The sequence below is a fragment of the Marasmius oreades genome, chromosome 3, assembly GCF_018924745.1.
Source record: "Marasmius oreades isolate 03SP1 chromosome 3, whole genome shotgun sequence".
NCBI classification, from domain to species: Eukaryota; Fungi; Basidiomycota; class Agaricomycetes; order Agaricales; family Marasmiaceae; genus Marasmius; species Marasmius oreades.
The window spans coordinates 3,207,803-3,230,930 of NC_057325.1; the positions used below are offsets into that span (position 1 = coordinate 3,207,803).

Here is a 23,128-nt window from a genome sequence, read left to right on the forward strand (position 1 = left end):
ATACAAGCCCTATTTTATCGAGGTTAGGTTGTTGTAATAATAGAGCACTGCGAGTAACTTATAACCCTTCGCCTGCTACGCATCATCGTCAGGTGTGCCTGTTTTCTGTCGAGGACACAGCCAAGACTTAACAGCTTTCGACCGCTTCTGGGCACTCTTAAATAACTGTCTGGGCGGGCACAAACGTGCGTTCTGAATATTTGCTTGGGCAAATTGCTTAGGCTTCAAAAGTACGACAGATGTTATGATACAAGTGGTTCCAACGTGCTCCCCAATCCGTTTTGACCTCTTGTCTAGTGCTACCCCCTCGAGATGCTTGGACCATGGAAGAATTTCAGCAGGAGTCAAGTCAAGAATATGGTGGTTTACATTGGTGAGTTTTTGCTGAGAGACTTGCGCCCGGGGCTGACCTGGGGGTTGACAGTGGGCATTATGTGTTCGTGCTGTATTCTTGGATTTCTCGAGCTGCCGTTAACCTGGTTGTTCTTGACCTCCGTTAGTTTACAAGTTTGCCCTAGAATGGTACAACGGTGCATTCATCACCTTGGCGAATGAACGATTCGGCAACGATCGTTACCGTAAGATTGGTATTCTTACTGGCATGTTGTTTCTTGTATGACCACGAACGACAGCTGAACCCAAGCCTAGGTCTCAATTATGCCATGCAATGTGTGGGATCAATCATCGTCGCGCCACTGATCAAGAAGTACCACACACGAAGTGTTCTCTCGGCGGCGGTGCTCATTTTTGGCATGATTTCGGCCATTCTATTGGTTGTAGACGGCGCGACTGGCGGTACGATGAGGTTCAAGACGGCGAATAAGAAAACAGCCTATGGAGGTAAGTTGAACCTTCCAGATTTCGTGGAAATGGCCTTGACCTTCACAATCCTCAGACTGGAACCCTAACGGTGTATGGCATCTGCTTGCCTCGTGGTACTTGCTCAACTTACATTTGCTTCCTCTCGATAGCTCTTCCCGATATATATCGTCTCCGGCGTTAGCTATGGTACTGTTGAGCTCATTCGACGCGTCATTCCTAAGGATATTGTGGGTGGTGACGTCCAATTGGCGAGTATATCTCTCCGTAACCACTTGCCATATCTCATCGATTGTCAATAACAGCTCAGGCGTATGGACGCAACCGTCCATATTCTCTACGAAGTCGCTGGAACTATCGGTGCCTTCAGTAGTGTATCCCTCATCGGCAAGTTCGGTTACAATTATTCTTTCTTTTTATCGTGCGCATGAGCTTTCCCCTTCACGCAACGTCCGACACGCTGATTTATCTTTCGTTCAATTATAGTCCTGTATTTTTCATTTTCGCTGCCATTGCCTGGCGTTGCGTCGACCCTGTCAGTCCTCGTCAAGATCAAAATCTCACGTCGTTAGAAGACTTTGAGAGGAAAGGAGGAGACACGGGATATATTGGTAGCGTGTTGTCCGGTTTCGTCGCCTTCTTCAAAGCATCATATTACGGTGCTTTTTTGGTTTTCTCGCGCAAGTTTTTCCTTCCGTTATTTATCACACCCTCTCGCTGATTCCCGTCCTAGACCGTAAGTTTGTTTGGCTCGTTTCTGGCTATGCATTGGCTCTCTATGGACACCGTTATCTCGAGAATGGGCTCGCTCCTATCTTCGCCAAACAGGTTCTAGGTGTTTCGTGTGAGTATCTCAAATGTCCGTCACCACAGGTATCTCACGATCTTGGTAGCCTGGTCCCAAATAATCGTTGGTGGCTCTAACCTCGGCGAGCTTTTTGGAGCGATGTCTGTGTTGATTACCACAAACTACGTGACCACTCCCTTACCTTGGCTGCGACTGGACGCTTTGGCGCTTAACATCGCATGGGTTCTTCCTTACATCGCTGTTCAACCTGGAAAGGTTAGAGAAGCGTGGAGGATCGCTGCCATGTGAGTCCAACGTATACTTATTCCATTCGGCACCTCATAATGCTGAAACCCCAAAAAACTAGTTTCCTGCCAGTGTCTTTCGGTTGGGCGGCTGGCGATGTTTCTCTGGCTGCATATATCCAAGCCACTCTTGCCAAAATCGAAAGCAAGGATAGCAGCGTGTCCTCCCTGGGGGCAGTCATGGCGTTTCTTTACGTTCTTTACATCATCGTCTACGCTGTCCTCTCCACTGTCCTCGGAAATTGGGTCGACAAACGTCTCGCTGGTGCCTCAACCGGATCCGCACTCGCTGTTGAGAGAGCGCGCGATGCGCTGAAATACATCGGAGGTGTCCAATTCACTATACTCTGCATTGTTGTTATTACCTCTACCTTTATTCCCAAGGGGTCCTTTGCATTCAACCCTAAGGATTCCGATTTCAACGCCGAAGATTCTGGAGGTACAGTCGATCTCAACGTTCCTGGGCTCGTGTTACTGACGTATGATCTTCCTAGACCTGGAGACATCGAGTGAAGACAATGATCTTAAGGACCCTATTAAGCTGAAGTAAGGAATGACTGCCACTGCGAAGTCATCAACATCATACACGAGATCGTCCTTTTATAAGAGAATGGACTTCGTTTTTATTCTGTCTGTTCCACAGACGTATGGCGTGTATACCCCAATTTATGTATTCCCCCCTTCTACTTATATTACCTGCTTTTGCAATTGTGTCTGGAAAGTGCCCTTCTACCTAGTCAGCCAAAAAACTTTATTCGTCTATCGCCTTTTTGGCTAGAAATACCATCCGGTCGGTTGTCAGCAACCACAGCGAGCCCAAGGAGGACCCCTGTTTATACCCTAAAATGCCTGAGTCCGGACCCCCCGACGCCTATCCGGATCCCAAAAAGGAAATCGCTATCCGGAAGCCCTCAGGCATCGTCCAGGGCTTGTTTTTATCCAGACACCAACTTAGGCATCTTCTTATGTATATAATTTTTTTGTAAATATGAACAAAAAGGTCCGTCTGAAACTGGACAGAGCCAACTGCCCTACAGTCAACCTACAGTGTACACGCGAGTCTACCGAACGCGGTTGCTAGTTGGTCTACCGGCATCACCGGCTGGCCGCCTTAACTTTATCCGGATGGGCTCAGGCACAGGCGGGAACCCCATGTTCTTATCCGGAAAACTGGCTCAGGGATTGGCGAAATTTTGGCCTGATTTATCCGGATGGGGCTTAGGGATCTCAAAAATTTCCCCCATTCCTATACGGATAGGGCTCAGGCATCTGGCCCTATTGCCAGGGGTCCTGCCCAAGGTCTACATCTGCAGTCCACTTGACTCCTCCGAAGTCCCACGGCTTCTGAACCCTGGAAGTAATTTGTGTATTTTTCTTGATGTTATCCTTCTGTCCATACCCAACTGGATCTTACTACCCGTGAGGATTATTTTGTAAAACTCCTTGCAATTAACGTTCGTCGGAGAGATCACAAGCGATTGAGATCGGCAGCAGCTCTACGAGGCGGTCCTTTTGGATCTGTGGTCCCGCATCACGGAAGTACCTCCACGACTCAAAGCTCCAACACTCGTTGGCGCGAATCCAATTCCCAAGACCGTCGACATAACGCAAGGCTATATGATCAGCTTCGGGAGACCCGAACGATGGTAACCTCTTGGAGAGTACGATAAATCTTGAAGCTATGCTGTCGTGCATTGAAGTTATATGGCTGATTGCTTCCTCCAGTGAGAAACCGTGATGTATCATCACGATAGACACAATGTTATGAACTTCGCCTCGGGCTTGTTCCACGTTGTACGAGTACAAATCCTGCGAGCGAAATGAAATCAGTCAAAGGCCGATTTTTTTGTGGGAAATTGTGACCCACATTTGCGAGGATGATCATGTCGACAGCACAGATACTGAGCTCGACCAAAGGCTCGGTTTGCAGGAACGTTGGGGGAATGTCCATCTCCATGAGAAGAAGTACGAACATGGGCATCGCACATATGTCGCCACGTCGGAAGGACATGTAACGCCCTGGGACAACTGCAGGACATGAGTCGTTACGATCTTGCGAGCTGAGACAGAAGGCTGAACACTTACGTTGATCTTCAGACCCGCGAACTTCAGCCTGCCGAACCACAGAGAGGAGATACGTTTCGAACTCTGCAACGAAATGCTTCTGACATGATTCAGTGAGAACTCGCTTCGCATTGTCCCAGAAGCTGGACGGAGCTTGGTGAGCGTAGAAACGGTGAAATGTGTAAGTAAACATACGACTGTGTTAACGGACCTATGACGGGTGCATCGACGGGTGCAGAGCGATGGCCCCTCAATATTTCCATCACAATATTCATCCACTCTTGAACTTCCACGGAGTTCATGACGTCCGTCTTGTCCTGCTCGCCGCTGAATTCAGAGATGGGAGGAGATCACGGTTGCGGGGGACGTACATCAAAGTAACCCACAAAGAACATAAGGTCACAGACCACACGACACCCATCTGCAGAGAGTCTTCGTGAGGTCTCGAAGTAAGGAAGGGACTGGATTCAAAAACCTTTGGATAGCTTGGGGAATCCTAGGGACGCGAGCAGGGGAGGGTCAAAGAGCTCGAAAGCCGCTTGAGCTTTCGGTGTCAACGCGTTGAACCGGCGACTCCAGGCCATAGATTCTCGACGACATTCTTCGTAATGAGGGTTGATAGTTCTTTTCCAAGGCCAGTATTGCAGAATATCAGGAAGGAGGAAGAAAGGCATGGCAACAGAAGAGGGAGATTGCACTTAACAGAACGTCACGGAAGTCATTTTATCTTCTGGGTGGCTTTGGGGCGCAGGACCTACAGTATGGCTTTTTCGAAATGCAAATCATGCCAGCTCGGCTACATCGGACACCCCGGCATATAAGTGCCCAGTGGCGGTGTGCTGGTGTGCTGGATGTTGATTGGGACGACGTGGACTCATATGGTTCACAATTGGTCATTCTGACATGTCTTATCTATCTCTGAACTTCCCTCCCACTCCAGATTTGATGTATGCGAGAGCAAACGAAGATTTTGGCCGGGACTTCAGGAGGATGCTCTAGCCGTCATCATGATTGGCATGGCCTGTTTCCCATCTACGGTCGGTGCTTCTGCCTGGCCCAACTTCCAGATGATTTCAGCTTGGGAAGGCGAGAATTCGAAGTCCTGTATCAGGACAGCAAGTAAAACCTCTGGAATTTCATGTCAATGATGATAATACCAATATCACAACGCGCCACGTACTCAAAGATATTTCAGCGAATTTATAACCACTACAGTCGCATTTTAGTTTTCGTTCCGAGACGACTTGGAGTAGTCAGTGCTTACATGCATCCTCTTGGTCCGCCGATGAACGTCATCCTATTAGAGGAGTCAACTTGAGGTCAGGTCGAGATGATTGACGATACTCACAGTTTGGGACGCACCCCAGGAATCTGCACATCCTCATCGGGTGGCGGCTTCAGCCACCGCTCGGGTTTCCACTCAGTGGCGTCGTCTCCCCAAACTGTGAGATCTTGGTTGGCAGCCCGGATTCCGATATGCACGACCGTCCCCCTAGGAACGAATACCTCCGCGATGGGGGTTCCGTCGATGCCCATCATAGGTGTACTCAACGGGAGCACCGAATCTTTCAGACTGGATGCTGTCAACTAAGATAGTGAATCGACGGCTCCTGACTCACGCTTCGCGACTAGAAGTAATGGCGGCAGGGTACCTATAAGTTCAACGACTTAGCAAACCGCTAGGACAGACCTGAAGCCATTACTCACATCCGCAAAGTTTCGCGGGCGATTGCATCGAGAAGGGGAAGATCACAAAGGGTTTCGTAGTCAAGATTGCCGTGTATGCTAGCGTTGGCAATCTCCGTGCGCAGGCGGCCTTGAATGACGTGATTTTTCGATAATTCTTGAAGACATCTGGCAGCCGTGGTACTGGTCGTATCAACCCCTGCGAAGAGGATTACACTCATCTGTCCCAAGAGCTCTTCCTCTGTCATTCGTCCATCCTCAGAGTCGCACGCTTTGACTGACCCAAAACTGTCAGTTCTGAACAGTTGATGTAAGAACAGTGACTGACTAAGGAGGCTAGTAATATCCTTCCCTTGCCCGATTTGTTCTCTTATAACCGAGTCACCTAATCTCAAGCCCTCTTTCTTCTTTGCCAATATTGTTTTTGTCGTTCCGTCCAGGATATCCACGAGGTCCCTTGCCAGATGTAGGTCCGGAAGGGGCACGTAGTCGATGAGTTTTCGGCGCAGCCCCGGAGACATCGTGCGCAAGAGAAGTGGTAAAATCTGCATAGGAATGATCATTCGTTTTGCGGCGAACCTTGCAGAAAAATAGACCGTCAACGGGACATCGTGAAGAGAGAGGCTACCCACAGCAATTGCTTCATCGCATGGAGCGCGTCTGAATTCGACTCTGCAAAAGAGTGACCCAAGCCCGCCTGCCCAATAAATTCGAGGGCCGTCGATCCTAATATGGGTAGTATGTCTACTTCAGATGGTGTTTCGGGGGATAAGTGTTTGACGAGATTCGATGAACTCTTAAGAGCTGCTATCAGTAGCCGGGTTTTTGGCACCAAGGAAGAGAGCGAAACGAACCTGATGGGCGACACCATAGAGAATAGGTACAAGCTCACGAAGACGAGATGGTGAAAACACCGGGTTCATGAGTTTTCGGGATCTTCGATGGTGTGCACCTTCCTGAGATTGAGCATGGGATCTGACAAGACAGATGGACGCACATACCGGTGGTACTAACAAGACAAGGGCCGAACATTACATGATTTGCCCTGACCGAGGGTCAGCACTTTTGATGAACAACTACGATGACTACAATGATGCTTTGAACTGACGCAACAAAACTATCTGGCATGTTGAAGGCGTCTACTTGGAAGAGAATGGCCTCCATCGCTGCATGGTCAAAGACATACAAATGCTTTCCCTGACAGATAGGTCAATACTCTGGACAACGCATCACATTAGAATATATTCACCCCAAGAAGAGCATGGAGCTTGACAACTTTTCCGTAGTTCTGCGTGAGTTCTGTATGAAATGTGTGGCCATCTTCTGAGATAAGTTGAGGTATATTGCCTTGGGATTGAATGAGAAATAAGTCACCAGACATTCCAGAATCGCGATACAAACCCACCAAGAAAGAAACTTTCGGGTGGAGGTCCCCTTACATTACGGAGAGAGGGAACAGTACGCTGATAGAGATAGCGGGCTAATAACCATATACCGGTCATTGCGAATGCCATCACAGGCGCAGAACGCAGTTGCTCGAGCATGCTGAGAGCGAGTGTTAACTATGAAGGTTTGTCCTTGAAGAGATGTATCATTGGCGCATGAACCAAGCAAGGGGTGCGCATTGCACAGCCTCTACAGGGCATTCTCGGCGTTGCCGGAGGCAACATTTATCAACTGTCTCTGCTGAGATCTGAGAGCTCACGATGCACTGAAATACATCGGTGTTCAATTCACTATACTATTCTGTTTAGGGATATGCAACATTTTCGAGTACCACTTCCACACACCACTTACCGTATCAAAAATTTGACTAAAGTATTTTAATTGTGCTCAAAACGTTAACCTGAATTTATGAGGATTTTAGGATAGCTGTAAGAAGCCTCGGAGAGTGTCCGAGGGTGATTCGAGAAGTGCAAAGCGTTTTGTCACGTATTGTCACGTCCGGCAAGACTTTGGCAAGTAGCAAAGCTCGCGCCAGGCCAGCTCACTGCCGTCTCGCTTACAGGTCGATTTGGGACCTCTGCTGTATCGTTTGGCTTATTCCACACTACCGTTCACTCCCCTGCCTCTGAAACCTTGTATTTAATGCTAGTGTTTTCGTTTACACTTAACTACGTATCTAAAATTTTGAGATATATTCCGGAATGTACCGTTCCTGGGCTGTCACGCTGTAATCACGACCAGATCTGAGCTATATTTTAAATTTCATTTCATATCCTTTGTCTTTCAGTGGCTACAACTGTACATACAAGCTCATGTGTAGTCTACAGATCCTACAAAAAATTGCCGAGCCCACAAATAAACGGGAAGACCAAGTTTTATCCAATTTTGCATATCCTTGTCATTTGCACATCGGAAACCAGAATAGTAGCAACGCACATTTGACAGACGACGAAGCATTCGAATTTTTGAAAGGATGTATTTATTCGTGGCACCTGGTTGCGCGGACGGCGAAATTCGTATATCAAGTAGTGACCCTATGGCAGCGCAAACTTGTGGAAGGTTTTCGGTGGTTTGAGGAGGATGTCGGCGACAGTGGGGAGGATAGTGCAGAGGAGGACATGGCGGATGTCAACAGCGACGATTGTGACTTCAGATCACATGACGATGATCGTGAATAACGATGATTTGTTCTCCAATTTAGTATCAGTACTACGGTACACTAGCTGTTTGTCTAACTTGCGTTAATGTGTAGAGTAGTACGACGCTGCTGTACTCCCTATAGTCTACCGCCTCTAAAGAGGGGTGAGCTTGCTCTGGCGTTGTATAGCAGTGCCGGTGGTTCCCGTGTGGGACCATACCGTGTAATCTATCTATCTATCTATCTATACTCTGCGTACCTAAGGATTCCGATTTCAACGCCAACAGAGGTACAGTCGATCTCAACATTCCTGGGCTTGAGATACTGAGTCCTGTCTCATAATTTATTCAAATAGGATGACTTCATCATTTACTTGTTGTCTGGTTTTTGGTCTAGTACAGTAGTGCTTTGTATTTATGATATATTTTTGTTGTTTACCCATTTATTTCGAACGGTCGTTACTCGTTAAATAAATGCAATGATTCCGGGCTCACGCAAGGTCTATTTTTAGGCGGTTAATAACCGCTGCCCGGACCGGTTGCCTGTGGCCCTCGGCGTGACATTGACAAGTCCCCTCTTGACTTCCTCCTCCACATTCTCCAATGTCAACGAACAAAGCTGCGGAAAGGAATCAAAAGATCCTGTCAGAACTGGCTATGAGGCCGGGAAATGGTGCGTGCTTCCCTTCTTTGGAGTGCAATCCCGAAATCTGAATCGTCCCATCCAAGATGTTTGTGCGGATTGCAAGGCTAGAAATCCAAGATGGGCGTCCCATAACCTTGGCATCTTCCTTTGGTGGGATAACTTCACTTTTAGGATATCAGACGCTGTCAAATACTTACCACAGCTGGGTGTTTGATTAGCGTCACTTGTGCCAGTATTCATCGAAAAATTGGAACACATGTAACCAAAGTGTGAGTTGTTAGAAATTCTTCTTTCAGTTGACCTCTTATCTCACCATAAATGACAACTATAGGAAGAGCATAACCATGGATACGTGGACGAAAGAACAAGTCGATGCAAGTCTTTTCTGCTCATGCTCGTCCTAATTTGTACTCATACTTCAAGTAGCGAATGAGCGAGATGGGAAATATCAAATCAAATGCTTTGTATTGTCCCAATGAACTACGGCATCCTCCACCACACATGTTGATGGCAGACGAGAGGGACAGCGAGCTCGAGCAGTATATACGGTGTGCGTCACGAAGTGTCTATGCTATTCCGATTTTAATTATCTTCCCTTCCGAGCAGCAAAATACGAATACAAACGCTTCATAGCCAGAACCACGGCATCATCGAACCCTGGCTCTTCCACTCTTCGTTCACAATCTACGCCCCTCGAGAAAGCAGATAAAATACCTTCATCGTTGTCGTCCAGTTCTGGTGCCGCTCGACCTTCTACAACCGCCATTCCATCAAACTCTTCTTCAATACAGAGTCGGTCATTTTCTCAACCCATGAATGCTGCTGGATCCACTGCACAATCTCATCATATTTCCCAACCATTAACGCAGCAGCAGCTGCCTGCTCGGACACAGTCGCTCGCCCAATCCCCAACAATATCGCCAGAGATGGCCAAGGGCGGAGTGTGGAATGATTTGATCTCATTACAAACTCCATCGAATAATTCCTCCCTTCCACTTCAGTACCAACAACAACAACCTCCGTTTGGTGTTTCTAATACGCACATGGTGGCAACACCTCTCGGAATGAATGATCATAACCCTTTTCCAACGATGAATGGCTTTCCAAGTGGTCCGGGTGCCATGGCTGGAAACCCGACTGGTATAGGAATGTCTTCGATACCATCGGGTATGTATCTTAACCCCAATACCGGGTTTGGAATGCCCTCTGCGAATACCTTTCAGCAATCATCACAATATCCGATGCCTAACACATTTTCGCAAGGTTTTGGTGCCACGGGATTCAACCCAATGGCTCAACAGCAGCAGCAACAACAACAGACGTTATTCGCCAGTCAACCACAGGTCCAATCACCGCAACCCATGTCAGCACCACAGGGGACGCAAGGGCCCAGTCAGTTTAATATGATGGCACCACAGGGACATAGCCCTCAGCCTATCATGTCCTCCACAACACCCCAGCTCCAAGGGCAGTTTATGTCACCTAGTCCGCAACTCCAACAGCCCTCTCAATTCGCCCAGCAAGGTCTCGGTGGGATGGGCATGGGAGGAATGGGATATGTTCAACAGCAGCAGCAGATGTTTGCGGGAGGTAATACTGCGTGGGCGCAGCCTCAGGGGAACTTTGGCCAGACCTGGGGACCGATGTGAAGGAGACTTTTGTTCTGGTCTGGCACCCTTGGGACTCTTGTTTTATACCACAATCAGGACTTCATCTACTTTTTTTGTTGCTTGTATACTATGATCGGTTTACTGTACGCTACTGGCAACGAGATATTCATGATAGTCTGGATCTGCTTGCACATTGTGGCTGGCTGAAATTCATGTTGGAATTAGAGCTTACGCTTCTCGAAACTGTTGGATGCGGTTACTGCACACAGTCTCCTGGTTCCCGTCTGCGCGTCCTGCTCGGGTCATTGCGTGCCGAGTCACTTCGGTCACTACACCTTCGTGCATCACACTCGTCCATTCACAACATAACCTCATTTTCCGCAAATCAAATTCCTCTATCCCCACCCTCAATTCTTTCAGTTTCTACTTCGACTTTAACGATTTTCATTATCGCTTCCCGAACCTCGTCTTCTTTCGTGCTGTTACCACTTTCGAACTGTTGATCCATTTCCAGAAGGGCCAAGGCGGCATTAATGATCTGGGGCATCCGGAGTCGAATTCCCCATATACTTCCTTCATAAACATCTACAAGGCGAATCTCCTCGATTGACGGTTGTTTCGCGGGTCGAAAGGAGACACCTGTGTTAAGAGTTAAGGACATATCTATGAACATATCGGGTCGATTTAGAATACCTTGTACATGAGGACTATCAACCGCGGAATCGGGCGATGTCGATGCACCTCCGACATTACGTTCCGGGTCAATACATTTCAAAACGAATCGCGCTATAGTCCGCGCAGCTAAGAATGTCGACTGTCCGAGATGAAAAAACTGAAGGGTAGGGATGAAGGGTAATTCAAATCGGCCTATGGATGTTTCAGAGCTTTCAGAGTCTTCAGGAAAGGATATGTTGGTCAATTTGATACGGGTCAATTGTGTATACGTTGATAGGGCGAGAAAGAGGGGGGGAACTGCGTCGCGAACAATCTGAGTGATTTTCAATACCATGTATTGAGTCTGTTAAGAGGCACATGAACGCACTGCTATGGAAAAGTGGTGAGGTGGATCAGGTCCTGTCCATGTAAACGATATGGGACTACGACCAGGATTTGTGAGTGGGATATACCCCTAGATGACTGGAACACTCACTCGAGTTCGCGAAGAGCATCATAAATCACATACTTGGCGTCTTGTGCATGCGAGTTTAATCTCAGACGCACAGATTCTATGGCCAGCTTTTCCTTCGGTGTCGGGTCCCATGGCGTGGTGTGTTCATCTCGAACAAGTTGATTCGGTCTGGTCACCGAGAGATTGGCAGTCTTTAGCAGGTCCGCAATCATAGCTTTGACCGCTTCCCTGAGGAGGTCCCAAGTCCCGACCCTTCGATAAGAGCCATCAAACGAATCAGACTGGAGTATCCATGATGCTCCTCCAGCTACATCCAGACTAAGACTCCGTGGAGAACAGACCAGATATGGCTTCACTTCTGGCGCATAACAGTTGTCCTGACGCCGTGATAGAGCCTGTGTGAACCGATGCAGTTGGGATAGCGAAGTGAAGGCGAGTTCTTGGTGTAAGATATTTTGACTGATGTTATAGAACAACGAGCAAGTTGAAAGAACGCAGACAATGGTATCAGGGTATTGTCGTATAGTATACTTCAGAACGACGATAATGATCTCTACAGGAAGGGCCAAAGTTTGGAGGTTGTAGGTGGGTGTCTGCGAGTTGGCCATTACCCGTTCGCACCCGACTCACCAAGTACGGCGGTTATTCGTCGACTATAGACATATTATTATTATTATTATTATTATTAGGGATCCAAATCCTTCTTGGACCCCGGAGGATGTTGAAGGACCCGACATACGATAATGACGTGCCTACGCCGGATAGCAAAGCTCCTCATTAAGCTTTCCACTTCCACCTGCCCTTGTCTCTAGCGTCGAGCCACCGTACGTATACGACGCATAAAGCAGAAGCTATCAAAAGCACACCATCATACACAACAACTTGATTATACTTCTTCTGCAACACCTTCGCATTCCCTAGAGCCATTGGATTCTCGAAACCAGTTCTGGTATGACTACCCAGAATGAGACCAGCGAGAGGTGCACCGAATATCGATCCGAGCCCTCGTATGAATAGTAATGCACCGTTTACACTCGCGTAGTTCTCGACACCGTAAATCTCCGTGATTGTAGTAGGAAGGAGAGCGTTGTACCCGCCTGCATAGACCCCATAGAGGATTACAAAACATATGAAGCGGTTTTTTGCAGCGTCATACCACAACGCGAAGACGGAGAGGGCAGACAGAACGACCTAGGTATGGGGATGTCATAAGTTTTTGTGCCTGGTGTGAAGGTAACGGAAAATCATTACACCACCAATCAGTGTGTTTTGCCGACCAATATAGTCTGCAAGAACACCCATCGCAATTCGTGAAATGCTGTTCACGCCGCTGTTGATACTTAGATACAGACTCCCCGTTGACCTTGACAGTGAAAGAACGGACACGGAGTAGGATGTCATGTAGTACAACGGCACGATGTTCCCTCCAGCTTGGAGAAAAGCACCAATCGCCTGAAGTGTGGAGCTCAGTAAAAAGAGCGGTGGTGAGAGGTGGACAACCCTATACCTGATACCAAAATGTACCCCTTCTCGCCGTCGTCCCTGCCAACCTCGTTCTCGTCCTTGGAGCTCCACGTTCAAATCCAAAGCCTTGCCTATGTTGAACTACCATCGACACTGGTATCCCAATGGCGAAATTCCACAATCCCAGAATTCTCAGCGTCCATTGCACGTCATATCGATCCATTAAATATTGTTGCACGGGTGCCAGCACAAGTCCACCAATCCCGCTACCAGCAAGGATTAATCCCATAGCGAAACCGCGGTGGCGGTCAAAGTACGTCGGTGCGATTGCGATGATCGGGAAGTAGAACATTGATGATCCGAGACCGTAGAGAAGACCTTGAGTGAGGAAGAGATGCCAGAGCTTGTTTTAGAGTTAAGTCGGGGATTGAAGATGGAAAACAAAGTACGAGATGCATACCCGGGTCGAAAAGCTTTCTAGCGCTAGCCCAAGACTCATCGTAAATGCTCCGCACAACACTACGAGCTTCACATTCTCGACTCTCGCCATCAGCGGATTAACAAAAATACTCCCACTCCAAGTCAGTCCGCCTCCAATCGTGCCTACAAGGGAGACTAGCGCGTCTTGTCCCTTGGCATCAGGGATGTTCGTTTGCGATGAGGAATAAAACTCCTGGAAAGAAAAGAAAGATGAGGATGCCCTTCAGCAGATATAAGAAACAAACACTTGCTTGGAAGACACCGAACGTCGTATTCATTCCTATGACTTGGAAAGTCATCATGAAACCAGCAAAAAGCAGCATAGCTTGGTACTTGCGCGACGGGGCTGATCTTTCATCCTCAACGTTTTGAGTTGTTGGTGGTTCACTGGCATCTTCCTGTCCTCTCTGGGTCCCTTGAATGCTTCCCCAACTTGACAGCTCAGTCTCCCCTGATATGGTCGGCATGATTCAAAAGATGGTGCTCTGTCCGTTTCTCCCTTTAAGTATCCATATATCGGAACGAATCGCGGAGAAACACGGAATCGGCCATGTACTTTCCCCGTATGTTTTATTAGCGTGTTTCATGAAATTTTGACCGATTTGAGTCGCATGTATCGGGAAATGGATTGAAACGGTTGTCGCTGGAAGGAGGTTAGGATTATGATACACAGCTAACCCCCAAATTTGCACCTGACACGGAAAGCCGGTTGATATCAGACAGTGATGGGGAATCCGTGTCCGATATTGGTTTTTTTGGTGTCAGATATCAAACTGGCCAGATACGAACCTGACACCACTTGCGAACAGATCAGGTATTTCAAATTTTGTTACGAATCATAGTTTGTCATACGAAACTATGTCATACTTCCTAATATATCTATTCACCCGAGCCCTCCGCCCATTTGCGTGTGGCCAGCCCGAGTCCTGCAGGCGAATGCTGACATAATCATGTTGAACTTTTTCCTCGCCCACCATGCCGCTGTGAACGACAGCTGGCACTGACTGTTTTAACGCCTTTCCACACCCCACGGCGAATGGTTCTTGGCTTTTTCTCACTGGGATTCACCTACAACCAACCTCTCTGAGACCTCAAGCTCAAGGATCTCGCAATATGGCTATTGGGCTTGTCTTGGTCCCCTCCCCTCGTCGATTGTCAAGCAAAAGTACTCCTTCATACCATACTCACTCAGACAGAAGCAATGCAAATCTTTCAAGCTGCTCAAGCCCCTCAAGGACATGAACTGCAAATTAGACCTGCAAGACACTCAAGTTTCGATTCCTCGATATACAAGGTCTCCAAGTGTCGACGTCCTCAAGGTGACATGCAAGTTATTTGATTCGGCAAGCTCTTCAAAAGCCCTTCAAGTCGCTGTACCTGGTGTTACTCGCGTGAAGCCGTCAAGCGCGACTCCTCAAGCCTCAAGCTATAAAAACACGGCAACTGCATATCGTGCAAAATTTCCATGACTGAGGCTTCAAACCATGAATGAGGGAGGTGAAGTCGGCTCGTAAGTTTAGTCTTCATCGAACATCCGGTTCTCGAACTGACTTTCCTGTGATAGGTTCCCACTTGGTTCACGCTCACAAGAAGTCGGGAAGGTGCGTATTAACAAACGTGGGCTTTGGTTGTTTCTGACGTGGGCGCATCTCTCACCAGATGGGTTAGGATCTAAGCCTGGGTATACGTATATTGTGTATTGTACAGCCTGTATAGTACATACAATGTTTAAAATACAGTATACTTTGTTTTCAGCCATCTAACGAGCAGAACGAGCAGAGGGAGGGCAGGAGGAACCCGGAAACCCGTCACGGATGGCCGGGATGGCCGGGATGGTCCTGCCGCAAGCCACATGCTGTTGGTGTCTGACACTGAATGGTCGGTGTCTGGTTGGTGTCAACGCGAGAATTTGAATTTCTCACTTTGCTCCCTGACACCGTCCCACTGGTGTTCTGACACCGAGTGGCCACGTCGGTGTCTGACCCTATCCAGAGGGTCAGCTGTGTAAAGGTATCTGGTTCACGGAAATTACCGGATGTTCACACGACGTGGCACCGCTCCCGCGTCAAAGGAGTCGGGCGCCATGGCTTGCTTGCCGGGCAGTTTTATTGCGTGGCTGGAAAACCTCATCCCTAGATTGATCACTCATCTATATCTGCACAAGTTCTCTTTGTCAATGCAAAGATTCCGGGAGGAAGAAATTAAATATGCTAGTCTACAAAGGGTACATATGGGCTCCGTATTGGGAGAAAGTTATACGACTTGAAACGCAGTGCCGCCTGCTTTGGCATCTAACTCTACGACATCGTTCAAGCCTATACAAGACTCTCATCAGAGGGGCGGAAACGTTACAGATTTCTGAGAACGTACCCATGACTTCGAAGAATTTCTTAGGGTCCATCCCTTGCGCTGAAGTGAAGTCCGTTCCTGTCTTCTTCAGGGAACGCATAGCTGCCCGGACCGCATGGACCATTGCAACGCAGGACACCAACGAGAATACTAAACAGGCGTGCTCGTCAGTTCACAACTCGAGTCAGGTTGTGACATTGTGAACTCACTAATTATTTTAGCTCCCGTAGCTTCAGCTTCCTGGTAGGTGAATGATGGAGTGAGACCACCAGAGATGACGTTGACAAGGACCTGAAATTTTTTGAGCGGCGTTGAGAAAGAAACATCAAGAAAGGACATACCGGTGTAGGGGCTAGAGCCTCCACAGTGCTTTCTAACAGCTCCTTGGTTTTGACGCCCTCGATGAAGCAGACGTCAGCACCGGCGTCGGCAGCCAGCTTCAATCGGTATATAGCCTCTTCCATCCCACTGCAAGGAAGGTGACGATTAAAGGTCGAACGCAATTAATACAACTGTCTTTCACTTACAGAACTTGTGCGGAGTCCGTGCGACCGATAATAACCTGCGTGGAAGAAAAGACTTAAATGGAGCGACGCAAAATCAAGTGGTGGGTGACATACGAAGTCAGAGCCCCCAGGAATTGAGTCACGGGCAAGAACGGCAGCCCTAATGCGAGTCAAGAACTCCTCCCTGGAAACAACTTGTTTGCCCATCAAGTGGCCACAGCGTTTGGTTTGGACTTGGTCTTCGATATGAAAGGCTGCGATACCCGCCCTGGCATATTGTCTGACGGTGCGGGCTACGTTAGCTGGGCCGCCAAAGCTGTGAGACGGTCAAGTTAACAAACAGACGAGGCTTATTGAACGGGCAAGGAATTCCACATACCCGGTATCGGCGTCAGCGATTACTGGAACAGAAGGATCGAGACCGGAAACCATTTGCCCGGCCTCGACAAAGTCATTCAAAGTAGCGATAGCCAAGTCGGGTTGTCCAAGACGAGAAGCAGTGGTCGCAGCCCCGCTTTGATATAAGCAGTCAAAGCCGGCTTCAAGGGCACACCGAGCACTGATGCCATCGCAAATCCCGGGAGCGACCTAAGGAAAAGTTCGGAGGCTCTTGATGAGAAAAGAAAAGAATCAAAGGGAGCGATGGAAGTACTTACAACAATCCCCGGTCGTGCGAGCATCTGACGGAGTCTTGTTGATGGGTTTGGAGAGAGGGGACCTTCCAAGAAGTTTTTCGGATCTAATCTTGGGTTGTAGTAAACAGTGGGTGCAAGGGCGTAGGAAGGCGGAACTGCTGTAACGGTGTTGGTAACAGTAGCAGTACTGTTTAAGTTTTCTACGGCGGTGTGGTAGTCTTGAGCGGGAGCCATTGCTTCAGTGATGCGATGAGCTATGCGCAATCAAGTAAGAAAAGGAGAAGATGGAAGATAGTTCCCTAGAGGTCGAACTTGCCCTTATAAGGAGCAGATCTCCCCATATTTTCGCAGTTCGTGCAGAGGAGACGGACGGGAGCACGTCGGACCCGCACAGGAAGGAATTTACTCACCACGAAAGGAAATCCGATGGATTGTTTCCGCACGGCGCCATACTCGCCCGTCATTGAAGAAGGACGCCATCCGATAAAGCCATGTAAGATGAGAAACTGTGCACAAGTTTGCGGTAGTAAAGTGGAGTTAAAGATGTGCAACGGTTCGACGGGGCCTTCATCAGCACTCTTTCAACCGCTCCGGGGGTGGGAAGGAAAAGTAGGACGCCTCGGGAAGGGCTGTACCCACCTATCACCCTTAATGCGCCTTTTCCTCGGGCAAACAGATGATACATCGATAGCTTTCCCAGCTGGAGCACAGAGGGCCCTGTTCTTGGAAGTTTTAACTGGAATTCGATTAGTCGGTGACTATGATCCCCAACGGAGTTGGCCTTCACAACTGTCATTTCTCAGTTTCGAATTCATCGTCCGCTTTCATTTGTTAACAGAGATAAAAAGAATTAAGTTTGACATCCGGTAATCAGTTCCAAAGCCAGTCTGTCTTGGAGTTGATCAGAGTTGAAGACCCAGCAGAAAGATCGATAGGAGTCATAGTACTGCCTGGTGCGTGCGCGGGATGGTACAGAAGAATTTACTGCAAATCAGACCCCGTGATAGCAAAAGCAGATGTTCTGTCGCTTTGCGGAATGTCCAGCCTGTCAACGGAAAGGAGTCGTTCTGTGGAAGTACTTGGACAAGACCATCGTGGGGGCGTTCAAACGGGAAAATTTGCACAGCCACTTGCATGTCCTCTTCTAACTCCGACATCCATTCCCAGCTCCTCCGCTACGCAAGCTACCCATTCGGATCCGATGCTACCTTCAAGGTACATCCGTTGATGAATAGTTGAGAGAGAGCTGAAAGTAGGGTTTAAGCAAGGCCTCGCTGATATTATTTCTCGGAGCTCGGCAGATGTAGACCGAAATGAGATCGAGAGGAAAGCGAAAATATTCTATTTCAATCGGTCCGTCTATTCCTCGTATTCCGCTAACCGCAGTCCTGATTACTTTTTGGAAATTTATACAGAATTTCAGGTAACTCACTCACCATCGAGGAGGTCAGAGCTTATGAAGAGACACCATCGATTGACATGGATGGTGTAGCAACCTCACGCGAGCTCATGCAAGCTGACAGTGCAGACCCTCCGCTTGAAACGGAAGCTTCATCTCAGGCCGAGGCTACAGAAGTTCTGACTCTAGCCCAGATCAAGGAATTAATAGAGACAGGGAGAACTGACCAACTTCCGAACAATAAAACCATACCTGGAGGTTTGAATGTGCGCATCTTCCTAGAATATGCCTATTTTGTTACTTATGCTAGCTACTTTGAACCAGGAAGCACCTCATAGCAAATCTGTAGCACCATCGATGAAGAAACCATGGGAGCATGCCGCTAGAGATGATCATTGAGATCTTGAGAGCGTGTACGGTGTAGGGAGGAATCCCGTCTGAGAGTTCTCAGCAGTCACGAGGCTTCGTAACTTCAGCAACTTCATTTATTCTCCATTTCACTGCTCGTAATAGACAGCTCGGTGACAAGTGAACTGCTCCTCTGTGTGTTCCCGACTCTCTTGAGAGGACCGCTCGCAAGTTGGCCATGGTCAGCGATTCCACCGACCAAGCGAGAAACCTTTCAATTTATTGGACGGTCTGTCATGCAAATCACTAGATCACTACTTATTCAATCCTCATTTACATCGAGTCAATGACAGAGTTGGGAACTTGTAGCGGTCACAGTATAACAGTCACGTGACTTGTTAAGTTGATCGCGGGTCGCGACTGAACTGTAACACGCCTTGACAGACACCACCACAGCGAAGATGGAGAGTTTGTAAGTCTCTTATAATTACGAACGAACGCGTTAGACTTATCCGAATATCCATAGCCGAAGTCGTCTTATGGCCCAGAATGCTCAACTAAATGCTGATCCGCGAAAGTCCATTGTTAGTTCCATCTTTACTGCTGTTACTCATGTCGCTCATGCACGAGTCTACTAGAGCATTTCATCCTCATCTGAATCATCCTCAGCTGCTTTAACTTCAAGTGCATCTACCTCCACGTCGTCGTCGAGAGCGAAGGCTCCCGTGAACAAGAATCACAAAAACACGGTCATCATATCGTCTGATGAAGAGGGGGAAGAAGAGGAGGGGGTTCCATCACGACCCCTTCAACTATCCAATGTTGATGTGTCGAACTTTCCTGCACCTTTCATTCCAACACAGAAGTCGAAAGGATTTGAACGGCCAGGATCGTTCCCAATAAACCGTCCACCAAAACCATCGAATCCGACCAAGTTCAGCTCCTCGGCGACGCCGATTGCTATTCCGTCTATGGTTAAACCCCAACCACCCTCATCACAATATGATAACGGTAGACAGTTTCGCGAGGATGCGAATGACGAATATCTCAATGTACCCGACTTTGGACAAGAAGCAAACACTTATACATCTCCCGCAGATGCGGAGAAGGCGTTGAAAGATCTCATGGGAGGCTCTATGAATGACGATGGGGAAGATCTGGAATTCACCGAAGAGGACGCTCGAGTGGCTGGGTTCAAAGACCACATTAAACTTCTTCCTCATCAAATCGTTGGTCGTAAGTGGATGAAAGAACGTGAAGACCCGAAAGCAAAGAAAAACGGCGGGATTCTAGCTGATGATATGGGGTGGGTAGTTATACCCTGCTCAAATCCTGACTGTCATTGACCGTGATACACAGTCTCGGTAAGACCATCCAAACGTTGACGCGAATCGTCGAAGGAAGGGCCAAGAAGAGTGACAAAGACGATGGATGGTCTCCCACTACATTGTTTGAGTCGTTCCACCCGCTTTCCTATCCATATGGTAGATTTGTCTAACAGTTTATCTAGAGTCGTTTGTCCTTTAGCTTTGGTTGGCCAATGGGCGGACGAGATCAGTCGGATGACCGAGGGTCTCGCCGTAATCAAACATCAGGGGCCTTCTCGCACTTCTAGTACGTGTATCTGGTATTTAATTTTTCTTCTTTTGACGCTCAACGATTATTAGATCCCAACGACCTTCGAAGGGTACACGTCGTGATTACAACATACGATACCCTCAAATCTGAATACGGATACTTCAATCCATCCGCAAAAGATGCCTCGAAATCTTCGAAGGAAAAGAACAAAAAACCTCAGAAAGAATCGGGTTCCGAGAGCTCAGACGGCGAACATTTTGGAAGAACATTGAAAAAAGATACGCCCAGATCCGGCGCGAAAACGAAGGTGAAGGATGCCTTATTCAGAGTGAAATGGTTCCGAGTCGTCCTCGGCAAGTCTATTTCTCGTTGCCTCACGGTTCCCGTTGATGATGTTTTTACTAGACGAGGCCCACAATATCAAGAATCGTAACACTAACGGCGCCAAGGCTTGTTGCGAATTAGAGTCCAAATTTCGATGGGCTCTAACCGGTACTCCAATGTAAGTGTCCTTTCATTTTCTTCCAGTATCGTCTGATGGGTTTCGTTTTCCAAGGCAAAACGATGTGGCGGAACTTTTCTCTCTGCTTAAATTCCTTCGTATCAAACCCTTCAATGATTGGGAGCGGTTCAACACGCAAATCGCAAAACCCGTAAAGAGTGGCAGGGGGGCCAATACTGCCATGAAACGACTCCAGGTATCTTTGATCCTGGTCTTATCAGTATATGATGTCCATCGCCAGTTTACAGGTCGTTCTGAAGAATACTATGCTTCGACGAAGGAAAGACGACACAATAAATGGAAAGGCACTCGTAGAGTTGCCAAAGCGAACGATCAATATTATTTCCTGTCCGTTTTCAGAGTCAGAACGGCAGTTCTATTCGGAACTGGAAGGAAAGATGGAGACGGTTCTGGACAAGTTGAATGAAGATGCTCACAGGAGCGGGAGAGCTCAGGCTAGCTATATAAGTGTTTTGCTGTTGCTCTTGAGGTTGAGGCAAGGTATGTCATTCTTTCAGTGCAATGGGTGAAATATTCCGTGTTCACCCCTTTCTCGTATAGCATGCAACCACCCGATCCTTGTCTCAAGCGACTACAAATCCGACCTCGATGCGGTTGAATCTAGGGGGGCTAAAAACAACGACGTTGGCGACACCGATGCAGACGATCTTGCCGCTGCCTTTGGACAATTAGGTGTTACCAAGAAGTGTCAGGTTTGCACAATCGAGTAAGTTTCTCCAGTTTTCCATTTTTCTTACGGTTGAATATTCTTTCCTCCAGGATCACCCCCGTAAACTCGACCGGTAAACTTGAGGGGCAATGTGATGACTGTGCTTCCCTCACTTTGCAAACAAGGAACCAAATTTCGACCAAAGGCGACTCGGCTAAGATTCGGATGATTCTGGAGCTATTGAATAAGGTTGATGAGCGGTCTGGTGGAACGGAGAAGACCATAATCTTCTCACAGTTCACAAGTATGCTGAATTTGGTGGAGCCATGGCTTAGAAACGCTGGGTATAAGTTCGTCAGGTGTGAGTATCCGATCAATACAAACTTGAGTGTCAACGACAGATGACGAACGGATGTTGGTGTTTACAGATGATGGAACCATGAAGCCACCACAAAGAGAAGAGACTTTGAATATAATCAAGACCAATCCGAATATCAGAGTTATTCTGATCTCTTTCAAAGCTGGCAGCACTGGTAAGTCTGATCGCTATGCAACAGGGGTGAGGTTTGACTTTGATCCTTGCTCCTCCGTTCGTTATAGGTTTGAACTTGACATGTTGCAATAACGTCATTCTCGTCGACCTATGGTGGAACCCAGCACTGGAGGACCAGGCGTTTGATCGTTCACATCGATACGGGCAGAAGAAGGACGTAAATATTTACAAGTTGAAAGTTGATGAGACGGTAGAGGACAGGATCCTTGAGGTACATATTTCTAATCAAATTTGTTCCGGATGCTGAATTTTCATGTCTGCAGCTTCAAGAGAAGAAGCGTGAATTAGCTCGGGCAGCATTGAGCGGTGACAAGATCAAGAATATGCGACTTGGCATGGACGACTTGTTGGCACTTTTCCGACCGGGAAGAGACGATGAAGATGATTAGAAATGCTCTGATGGTCATGTGGATTTTTTGCAACTTGGAACTTTCTTGACGGTAACAGGGACACTGTCTTATAGAATATCCCCTCGGCATCCAGTATATCGCATGGTGTAGGTACTGTATACTATTTCTTGGAGTATCATAGATGGGAAACAATATAATGGAAGGAAATGCATATGCACCGCTTCAGCATCGGAAAGATATGTACTTGAAGCCTCGCGATCGGCCTCAGGATCCATCAATCGAGTCTTTCACATTGAGTGCCTTATGAGATGGAAATATCGCTCTGTACCACCGATGAGGATCGGATGCAGATGAGCAAAAAAATGTCAAGAAATCGAGAATAAAAACCATTCAAGCTGCTTCAAGCCTATCCCAAGCTTGTCAATGCGTGTGCATGTAGAAGTTCTGTTCTGTTGTGTTGTTGAAGACAGGAGGCACTAAAAGATGAAGTTATCACGAGAATAATAACATAAGTGTCACCGTTGTTCGCACTAAGATTGTATGGAAAGCTGGTACAACCGGGAGAAGAACCCGTAAGTTGTGAAAACCGTTGATGTATTTCCAACGGGTCGTTCGAACGGATAGTTGGAGTTGTAGGGTGCTGTCTTCAGAGGACATGGGAAAAA

The 23,128-nt window shown here is 47.7% G+C and overlaps 10 protein-coding genes across 11 annotated transcripts; 4 read left to right on the forward strand and 6 right to left on the reverse strand.

The window, feature by feature from the left end:
* Positions 1-312: 312 nt before the first annotated feature.
* E1B28_006396 (uncharacterized protein) lies at positions 313-2,607 on the forward strand (the record flags this gene model as incomplete). Its single annotated transcript, XM_043151058.1, has 12 exons — positions 313-373; positions 425-436; positions 501-599; positions 649-840; positions 896-912; positions 972-1,070; positions 1,125-1,240; positions 1,306-1,499; positions 1,553-1,663; positions 1,713-1,911; positions 1,974-2,350; positions 2,406-2,607. The coding sequence occupies 12 exons, from the start codon at positions 313-315 to the stop codon at positions 2,459-2,461; spliced, it is 1,533 nt and encodes a 510-aa protein (XP_043012151.1). The 3' UTR covers positions 2,462-2,607.
* A 753-nt stretch (positions 2,608-3,360) lies between these two features.
* On the reverse strand, positions 3,361-4,649 carry E1B28_006397 (uncharacterized protein; the record flags this gene model as incomplete). The annotated part of the gene is made up of 6 exons (XM_043151059.1): positions 3,361-3,720; positions 3,779-3,939; positions 3,997-4,118; positions 4,171-4,292; positions 4,347-4,396; positions 4,451-4,649. The coding sequence occupies 6 exons, from the start codon at positions 4,647-4,649 to the stop codon at positions 3,361-3,363; spliced, it is 1,014 nt and encodes a 337-aa protein (XP_043012152.1).
* Positions 4,650-4,957: 308 nt separating this feature from the next.
* E1B28_006398 (uncharacterized protein) lies at positions 4,958-7,205 on the reverse strand (the record flags this gene model as incomplete). Its single annotated transcript, XM_043151060.1, has 13 exons — positions 4,958-5,103; positions 5,156-5,184; positions 5,240-5,272; positions 5,324-5,548; positions 5,595-5,627; positions 5,683-5,938; positions 5,990-6,240; positions 6,294-6,457; positions 6,516-6,613; positions 6,663-6,706; positions 6,770-6,858; positions 6,911-7,008; positions 7,067-7,205. 13 exons carry the CDS (start codon positions 7,203-7,205, stop codon positions 4,958-4,960), a joined length of 1,605 nt encoding a protein of 534 aa, XP_043012153.1.
* Positions 7,206-8,821: 1,616 nt separating this feature from the next.
* E1B28_006399 (uncharacterized protein) lies at positions 8,822-10,673 on the forward strand. 2 transcript variants are annotated; one of them, XM_043151061.1, is made up of 6 exons: positions 8,822-8,917; positions 8,974-9,040; positions 9,109-9,159; positions 9,222-9,264; positions 9,317-9,440; positions 9,497-10,673. In XM_043151061.1, the coding sequence occupies exons 1-6, from the start codon at positions 8,848-8,850 to the stop codon at positions 10,537-10,539; spliced, it is 1,398 nt and encodes a 465-aa protein (XP_043012154.1). In that variant the 5' UTR covers positions 8,822-8,847; the 3' UTR covers positions 10,540-10,673. The 2 variants fall into 2 exon arrangements, with proteins under 2 accessions (XP_043012154.1, XP_043012155.1); XM_043151062.1 differs by having other exon boundaries at positions 8,974-9,159.
* Positions 10,674-10,885: 212 nt separating this feature from the next.
* Positions 10,886-12,237, reverse strand: E1B28_006400 (uncharacterized protein; the record flags this gene model as incomplete). Its single annotated transcript, XM_043151063.1, has 4 exons — positions 10,886-11,139; positions 11,194-11,488; positions 11,543-11,597; positions 11,651-12,237. The coding sequence occupies 4 exons, from the start codon at positions 12,235-12,237 to the stop codon at positions 10,886-10,888; spliced, it is 1,191 nt and encodes a 396-aa protein (XP_043012156.1).
* A 169-nt stretch (positions 12,238-12,406) lies between these two features.
* Positions 12,407-14,040, reverse strand: E1B28_006401 (uncharacterized protein; the record flags this gene model as incomplete). Its single annotated transcript, XM_043151064.1, has 6 exons — positions 12,407-12,820; positions 12,881-13,081; positions 13,137-13,496; positions 13,554-13,766; positions 13,825-13,859; positions 13,911-14,040. The coding sequence occupies 6 exons, from the start codon at positions 14,038-14,040 to the stop codon at positions 12,407-12,409; spliced, it is 1,353 nt and encodes a 450-aa protein (XP_043012157.1).
* Positions 14,041-15,826: 1,786 nt separating this feature from the next.
* Positions 15,827-17,297, reverse strand: E1B28_006402 (uncharacterized protein; the record flags this gene model as incomplete). The annotated part of the gene is made up of 8 exons (XM_043151065.1): positions 15,827-15,888; positions 15,944-16,072; positions 16,132-16,213; positions 16,264-16,390; positions 16,450-16,484; positions 16,543-16,744; positions 16,808-17,016; positions 17,085-17,297. The coding sequence occupies 8 exons, from the start codon at positions 17,295-17,297 to the stop codon at positions 15,827-15,829; spliced, it is 1,059 nt and encodes a 352-aa protein (XP_043012158.1).
* A 226-nt stretch (positions 17,298-17,523) lies between these two features.
* E1B28_006403 (uncharacterized protein) lies at positions 17,524-17,859 on the reverse strand (the record flags this gene model as incomplete). Its single annotated transcript, XM_043151066.1, has 1 exon — positions 17,524-17,859. The coding sequence occupies one exon, from the start codon at positions 17,857-17,859 to the stop codon at positions 17,524-17,526; it is 336 nt and encodes a 111-aa protein (XP_043012159.1).
* Positions 17,860-18,197: 338 nt separating this feature from the next.
* E1B28_006404 (uncharacterized protein) lies at positions 18,198-18,861 on the forward strand (the record flags this gene model as incomplete). The annotated part of the gene is made up of 4 exons (XM_043151067.1): positions 18,198-18,278; positions 18,328-18,416; positions 18,479-18,728; positions 18,787-18,861. The coding sequence occupies 4 exons, from the start codon at positions 18,198-18,200 to the stop codon at positions 18,859-18,861; spliced, it is 495 nt and encodes a 164-aa protein (XP_043012160.1).
* A 410-nt stretch (positions 18,862-19,271) lies between these two features.
* On the forward strand, positions 19,272-22,502 carry E1B28_006405 (uncharacterized protein; the record flags this gene model as incomplete). Its single annotated transcript, XM_043151068.1, has 14 exons — positions 19,272-19,282; positions 19,337-19,394; positions 19,449-20,116; positions 20,170-20,259; positions 20,321-20,424; positions 20,478-20,741; positions 20,794-20,890; positions 20,945-21,086; positions 21,139-21,391; positions 21,452-21,617; positions 21,671-21,921; positions 21,989-22,093; positions 22,161-22,324; positions 22,377-22,502. The coding sequence occupies 14 exons, from the start codon at positions 19,272-19,274 to the stop codon at positions 22,500-22,502; spliced, it is 2,499 nt and encodes an 832-aa protein (XP_043012161.1).
* Between the last annotated feature and the right edge of the window lie 626 nt (positions 22,503-23,128).